Source organism: Petaurus breviceps, unplaced genomic scaffold (genome assembly GCF_028583685.1).
Source record: "Petaurus breviceps papuanus isolate PSGF00001 unplaced genomic scaffold, PetGlider_PUasm1.0 90881, whole genome shotgun sequence".
Taxonomy (NCBI): Eukaryota; Metazoa; Chordata; class Mammalia; order Diprotodontia; family Petauridae; genus Petaurus; species Petaurus breviceps.
The window spans coordinates 20,114,150-20,122,372 of NW_027187369.1; the positions used below are offsets into that span (position 1 = coordinate 20,114,150).

At 41.2% G+C, this 8,223-nt stretch overlaps 1 protein-coding gene across 1 annotated transcript in view; it reads left to right on the plus strand.

Moving 5' to 3' along the window:
• Positions 1 to 7,797, plus strand: part of SLITRK2 (SLIT and NTRK like family member 2) — an 8,555-nt gene extending 758 nt beyond the window's left edge. Inside the window, 2 exon segments of the mRNA XM_069073987.1 lie at positions 137 to 352; positions 354 to 7,797. Of these exon segments, the coding sequence (XP_068930088.1) occupies positions 179 to 352; positions 354 to 2,726 (2,547 nt within the window). The 5' untranslated portion in view covers positions 137 to 178 and the 3' untranslated portion in view covers positions 2,727 to 7,797.
• Positions 7,798 to 8,223: the final 426 nt, after the last annotated feature.

The following is an 8,223-nucleotide window of genomic DNA, read 5'->3' on the forward strand; positions in this document are numbered from 1 at the left end:
CCCCTCCACTCCTTCCTCCCCCACCCCCTTTCCTGGCCATTTTAATCGGGCTCCTTGTTCTCTCTCCCAACTCCCCGATCCTACCTCACTCCTCCTCCCCACTTCTCCCCTACCCTTCCAAACCCCCTTCTTAAAGGCTTGACTGTAGGTGCCGGAGCCAGATCGACTTTGTATAAAGATGCTGTACGGTGTTTGGTTGCTCAGTGTGTTAACCGTGGCCGGGATCCTCCAGACGGAGAGCCGCAAAACTGGCAAAGACATTTGTAAGATCCGCTGCTTGTGTGAAGAGAAGGAAAATGTACTGAATATCAATTGCGAAAACAAAGGCTTTACCGCCGTGAGCTTGCTCCAGCCCCCCCCAGTACCGGATCTACCAGCTTTTCCTCAATGGAAACTTACTGACCAGACTCTATCCTAATGAGTTCGTCAATTACTCCAACGCCGTGACTCTCCATTTGGGGAACAATGAGCTGCAAGAGATCCGAACTGGGGCGTTCAGTGGCCTGAAAACTCTCAAGCGACTCCACCTGAACAACAACAAGCTGGAAGTTTTGAGGGAGGACACGTTCCTGGGCCTGGAGAGTCTGGAGTACCTGCAAGCCGACTACAACTACATCAGTGCCATCGAGGCAGGTGCCTTCAGTAAACTGAATAAGCTCAAGGTCCTGATTCTCAACGACAATCTCCTGCTGTCTCTTCCCAATAATGTGTTCCGCTTTGTTCTGCTGACCCACTTAGATCTGAGAGGCAATCGACTGAAGATGATGCCCTTTGCTGGGGTCCTGGAACACATTGGAGGGATCATGGAGATTCAGTTAGAGGAAAACCCTTGGAACTGCACTTGTGATTTACTTCCACTGAAGGCTTGGCTCGACACTATAACAGTCTTTGTTGGAGAGATTGTCTGTGAAACTCCTTTTCGGCTGCATGGGAAAGACGTGACACAGTTGACCAGGCAAGACCTCTGTCCCAGGAAGAGTGCCAGCGATTCAAATCATAAAGTGAACCACCCTTCCTTTTCTGACACCCACGTGCAGAAGCTGTTGCCTACCCTTAATCCTGCTCTCACTCCTACACGGGCTCCCAAAGCCAGCCGGCCCCCCAAAACAAGAAACAGACCAACACCCAGGGTCACCGTGTCCAAAGACAGGCAGAGCTTTGGACCTATCATGGTATACCAGACCAAGTCACCAGTCCCCCTCACCTGTCCCAGCAGCTGTGTCTGTACCTCCCAGAGCTCTGACAACGGGTTAAATGTCAACTGCCAAGAAAGGAAGTTCACTAATATCTCAGCCCTCCATCCCAAACCTACCAGTCCAAAGAAACTTTATCTTACAGGGAACTATTTGCAAACTGTCTACAAAAATGACCTCCCAGAGTACAGTTCTTTGGATTTGTTGCATCTTGGAAACAACCGGATAGCAGTCATTCAGGAGGGTGCTTTTACAAACCTAACCAGTTTACGGAGACTTTATCTAAATGGTAACTATCTGGAAATTCTTTATCCTTCCATGTTTGAGGGACTACAGAGTTTACAATATCTCTATCTTGAGTATAACATCATTAAAGAGATCAAACCCTGTACCTTTGATGCACTTATTAACTTGCAGCTGTTATTTCTGAATAACAACTTGCTGAGATCGTTACCAGATAATGTTTTTGGTGGCACTGCCCTCACTAGACTGAACCTGAGAAACAACCATTTCTCCCACTTGCCAGTGAAAGGGGTCCTGGACCAGCTCCCAGCTTTTATCCAGATTGATCTGCAGGAAAACCCATGGGATTGTACCTGTGACATTATGGGACTGAAAGACTGGACAGAGCACGCAAATTCCCCTGTCATCATCAATGAGATCACCTGTGAATCTCCAGCCAAACATGCAGGTGAGATCTTGAAATTTTTAGGGAGAGAGACTATCTGTCCAGACAACCCTGACTTATCAGATGCTACCATATTATCCATGAGTCATAACACAGACACCCCAAGATCCCTTAGTGTGGCTCCTAGCTCATACCCAGAGCTACATACAGAAGTTCCACTCTCTGTCTTAATTTTAGGGCTGCTTGTGGTCTTTATATTATCTGTCTGCTTTGGGGCAGGCTTATTTGTCTTTGTCCTCAAACGGCGAAAAGGAGTACCCAGTGGGCCCAGTAGCACCAACAATCTAGACATCAGTTCTTTCCAACTGCAGTACGGATCTTATAATGCTGACACTGCTGACAAGACCGAAGGCCACGTCTATAACTATATTCCTCCTCCTGTGGGCCAGATGTGCCAAAACCCCATTTACATGCAGAAGGAAGGTGACCCAGTGGCATACTACCGAAACCTCCAGGAGTTCAGCTATGGGAATCTGGACACCAAAAAGGAAGGGCAGAGCACTCTGGCTTATACCATCAGTGCATCGGAATTGCTGGAAAAGCAGTCCACCCCACGAGAGCCGGAGCTCCTCTATCAAAATATTGCAGAGAGAGTGAAGGAGCTCCCCAGCGCAGGGGTGGTCCACTATAACTTTTGCACCTTACCTAAGAGGCAGTTCACACCTTCCTATGAATCCCGACGCCAAAATCAGGACAGACTGAACAAAACTGTTTTATACGGAACTCCCAGGAAATACTTTGCAGACCAATCCAAACCCGAACATCCTTTACTTCAGGCCAAGCAGCAAACAGAGCCAGACTACCTCGAAGTTCTGGAGAAACAAACCGCGATCAGTCAGCTGTGAAGAGAGGGGAAGAAAGAATGAAAGCATCCAGGGAGGCTGCCTCGGGAAGACAGAAACATCCGGAGATGGCCGCATTCAGTGCATCGGCTTTTTGGGTTTGGTGGGGTGGGGGCAATGAAGTTGGGGGGAGGTCTTTCTTTTCCAGGAATAACGTGGAAACTGAAAAATTAGTGAGGGAGGGGGGAAAGCAAGCTTCTTGCTCTCAAAAGTTTTCCTCTTAAATTATTTCCACTTTATTTTGGTTGTTTTTTTTTGGGGGGGGGGACATCCTAGTATCTGTCCACTTAAAATGAATGTTGTTCCAATGACTTTTTTTCCCTTTTCATTTTATTTTTTGCCCTTGCCCCAATCTGTTCTGTTTTTTCAGGGTGTAGATGGGGAATGGGAGACTCTAGGAGGTCCAGAAGGGGCTAGGCAAAAAAAAAAAAAAATCTTTTAAAGAAGTGGATGCTGAATGTGTTATGCTGAAGATCTCCAAAGATCTTTTGGGACTGTCACTTCCTTTGTAAATAATAATATCCAGTATTTCTCTTTCAGTTACCATGCAAAGTCACTGGGCGTCACCTCTTGTGTTAAAGTGCCTTTGCACTTTAAGTACATTACTTAAATGTTGCTTTTAGCTTTGATAAATTGAACATATTTTAATGTGTTGTATTTTTGAAAGTAAAAAAAAAATGTAAAATAGATCTATATGTCAGCTGCATTCAATCAAAGGAGAGTTTGCTTGATTTATAGGTTACCAGCCCTTCATTAAATGATTCTAGTTCTAAGACTTTATAGATTTCACTGTAAAATATTTCTTTTCTTCTTGGTTTGTTTTAAGTGATTCATTAAAGTCAGCTAAGCAGACTTAGTGATAGACCAGAGGCACTCAACTGCCTTGGTTGGGCTTACTATTTCATTAATAAAAGGTATTGAACATGCTAGCATAGAGAATTGAACAATTTAAGGTCCTTCCCTAAATCATTACCTTGCCAACACTAACATGGTCAGTAATGTTCAGTGCTTTTAGATTATTTTCCTAATTAAGAGAACATTACACAACTTGTAATATATTTTTTCTGCATTAAATTAGATATTTTTATACATTTAATGAAAGAGTCTGAATTTCTAACTTTTTAATTGAAATTAATATTTTTTCTGCCTATTGAGACATTTTCTATAAGCATACACCAGTAGAGGCCGCCACACACCTCATTTAATAAAGACATATGAGCCATTTAAATACCTTGAAGGAAGACTTCAAAGGTGAAATTCGAACTTGGGTCTCCAGACTTCCCAAGCAAGTTCTCTGCAGATTACAAGGTAGCAGAGACAAATGTCAACATACTTTCCAATTCCCTTACCCACCAATGTTTAGACTTCAGAATTCTTCTTGGGTTATCATATTTAAATAGAAAGCAGTGTTTTCCCATTGAGTTTATGAAGTCCTCCCAAGTTTATTGAAGCTTTAAAAGGGGTGCTATCTGATAATACTATTGCATCTCCACATAGGGGAAGAATGACCGAAAACCAAGAAATTAAGCATTGTTTCTCTCTCACCTTTCCATAGTTTTACTTGAATTTTACCTTGCCATTGGTAGAGAGCATTTCTTTTTTTTTCCCCCAGGAGTGGGGCAGGGGAGAGTATTAAAATGAGTTTGGTTATCCAAGTATATAAAACATTTATGAAGCCTTATTATTAGCCTGTAAATAATTTTTAGCTGCAAACATGATTGTGAGATTTAAACAAACAGCCCTTATTTACAACAAAAATAGTTTTGTTTTGTCTATTGTAAATCCTTATGCAACTGGGATGGTGATCTGCATATAAAGTAGGCCAGCCTTTTCAATTCCTTATTAAAGCAATTGATGGAGAATGAAAGAAGCTCCCTGTTTCCTTTTCATAAATAGGTTACTGCACATAATAATCCTTTATTATCATGCAGAGATTGAAGTGGACTCTGATGACTTATTTTTAAAGCTTTAATATGACTAATAGTATATTGTCTGCCACTCTGAAGACTTCCCAAGCAATCGAATTTCAATTATAAATGACTTAAGTCCGTATTCTTTTCATCGATATTTTACTAGTGGAAAACAGTGGCCTTTTTCCAAACTGAAAGGAGTCGTGTGTGGACAGAGCTCAGAACATGCAGTGAATCGCTTTTCATGAACAATGCAGTGTCTGAATACCATCCACCGTGACCAGCTCTTGTGGCCACCCTTTGTTTTGAAATCATAATTTCTATTCATGGACATTAGATCAGGGTTAACACTGGAGGGCCATGAGGAGCTAACTCTAGGAGAGTTAGTCTTCCAAAGGGTCTCCTTTCAGTGAAGAGAAGAGGAAGTTTGAACACAGAGGGATTGCCTGGAAATCATCTCCTCTACTTTGAGTGTGAGGTGCTGACATGTAACAGCTTCAGGGGGGGGGGTCACTTCTGGCTGCTGGCCAGAATGTAGTACTAGCTAGGACAAAAAAGGGATGGTCAGAGTAGACATGGTAGAAAGTTTTTGCCAAGGCAAATGATCAGATCTGCTTTTCCTTAACTTTTTATTGAGCATTAAGCTATTTGTATGAACTGAGATGATTTGTACAAATCTACTTTTAGTGCTTCCCCCCCCAGTAAATTCAGTACACCTTTTATAACATTAATTTTTTTTTTTTTGCTTTTTGGAGGGCAATTGGGGTTAAGTGACTTGCCCAAGGTCACATGGCTAGTTTTTGTGTAAAGTGCCTGAGGTCATATTTGAACTCAGGTCCTCCTGACTCCAGGGCTGGTGCTCTATTCACTGCACCACCTAGCCGCCCCTATAACATTAATATTTGATGAAAAAAAATGATAGCAATTTCAGATGCATTCTTCTAAAGAGACCTCCTGGGAGAACTCAATTTTTTCCACAATCCCACTGAATAATGATGGCTTAATTTTGAATACTTATGCTTTCCAGGTTTGCACTTTATTATTAGCATAGCATGATGAAATATTTCTTCTTCCAACCTAATGGGATGCATCCTTTAAATCATTTTTTCAATACAGCCTTTCAAGTATATGTTGCATTCAGTTTCTATTTTTAGTTTAAAGTATGTTTGTGACATACTTTAAAGTCGAAATGAGCTTTTTTTTTTCCTGAAGCTTTGTTTCCATTCTGTTATTGTTCCAACTGACTGCATTTGATTTTGCTTCCTCAGCACCAGGGCTTTTTTGAAATGATTTTATTCTGGGATCTTTATTTTTATCTCCTGCAGCTGGATTTGGTTGTTTAACTTTGACTCCCCACACTGCTTGAAAGAGGCATAAACAGTAACATGGCTACCCCCAGGGCTTTGGGGGCAACCTTCACTCTTCTGGCCATAGGCTGAAGCTAAACTGCAAGGCCTAGCCCTGCAAATTGTACATGGTCATTCCCCTCCAATTCCAGATGATTAATTAGTGACTAGCTTCCCCTGGGGCTCATTAGTATTAACAAAGAAAAAAAATCTCAACTGCTCTTCCTGGGTTTAACTGCCACTGAGAAAGAACCCCATCTGGGTTCTAAACCAGGAGCAGCTTTCTTAGGCCTCACCAAGCCCCTCTATTAAAATGGTATCATCAAGTCTAACACACTTTCTTTGCCCTCCTACCCATAAGGCAAATGACTTTTTGAATCCTTTTCTTGGTCCTACAAGGACTTAACCTCTATGTAGTCCCACCAAGGAGGGTCTAGGGAAAACAGAGACAGATTGGCACTACTCAGACTGTAGATGCCCTACCCAGACCTTTTGAGGATGGAGGATCAGAGAGAGGATTAAGGAAAGCTCTCCAGAGTGTTCTCCTAACACCTGAAACTTCTCTGATGATTCCCAGATGTGGACAGTGGAAAGGTGAAAGAGGAGGTTGGGCTGTCCATCTTGAGTCTGTGGAGTAAGGGGAAAACTGGATCTATTCTCCATCTGCTACACATCGCTTAACCAGCATCCTTCTTTATTTTGGGCTGGATGACCTAAAGGACAAACAAACCAACCAACAAAGAAACCAAACATTTCTGTTGGATCGGGTCTAGTGCTTCAAGTATGAGGACTGGTACCTGTGTGCTGTTTTAAGAGCTTCACTGTAAAGATAATCAGCAATGTGATTGTAAATATGGTGTCACAAACATACTTTAAAATGACAAGAAGATCCATGTTTTAGAGGCAATGCTTAATTTGCATCTCAATGGCTTAGACTAGAAGGTTTTTTTTTTTTTCCGATCTCGATATTGTTAACTTGCAAACAAGAAAAGTATAGGAGTGGTGAGAAATATTTACCTTAAGATGTAGGTGATAAAATCACTAACTTCTGGTAAAGAGAAAATAAGTACTGTATATAGGTGTACCTCGCTTCTTGCTGTGGTCGTGCTCCTGAACAAAAGTTGTGTGTAAATTCAATTTTTTTTTTTTTGTAAATTGAGTCATATTTTAAGTGCACTAGGGGAGCTGCTATTTAGAGGAAACTTGTGGTGAATCCTTTTGTAAAGCAAAGACTCATTTTATAATGGAAATAATCATTCCCCCACCCCTAATTTATCTGTTTTGTATGTTTGGATTTTCATATATCGGGTTTGCGTAAAACAGGGCCCACCTGCATAAAGTCATTCAATACAACCCGCTTTTCCAGTGCTGCTTGTTGTACCAGTGTATTGGTTGCTAAGGGTTTATACTTGAAAAGGCTGCTGCAATTTTGTGCAAATTAAGCTAATGGATGATTCTGTGATTACACAGTAGCATCTCTAAACTGTTATGGGTAGCCAACCCATTTAGACTCAATTGAGCACCGGATTCCTCACTTCCTGTCCTAACTGGTATGTTCGATCAGCAGCCTCTCCTTTCTCAGATGTGGCCATGTTTCCTTAGGGGGTGGAGCAATTCCTGTATTCCAATTCTAGAAAGTGCTTAGAGTCAAATGGTTTTATAATAAATATATGTCATTGTGTAAACATATTGAACTGCATGTGTGTTGGAATTTTTTCTTGCAGTGTTTTAGCTTGGAAATACCTGTATAAATACTGTTAGATTTAGTCGCAAATAATTGTTGTCAAGTTATTGGAATAAACAGCAAATGAAACAAGATCATGTGGGAATTGTCTTTTTCAGTGAACTGTGAAACTGTCAAAGTCTGAATGGTGCCTTCTGAGCTGTTATTAGGTTAAATGGGGTCCACTGTCAATTGGAATGGATAGCACTGTTACAATGTGGTGATATAAACCGCTTATACCCTGGGCCGATTTTGTGCTTGAGCTACTTTATGTCCAATAACAAACACTTAGCTACTTGCTGGAAACAGAATTACATTATAGGTTTTAGTTAAGACATAAAAAGGATAAAATATTATTGGCCTCATATCAAGGTTCTATGACTTCATATATCCTGTCCAAAAGCTAACGAATTAAACTTGGAGCCAGTTTACAATGTCGTATGTGATTTCAGTGTAAGCAAATATTTAGGCTCCTTTTTACTGAAAGTATTACAACTCTTCCAGAAAAATTGTGAACATTT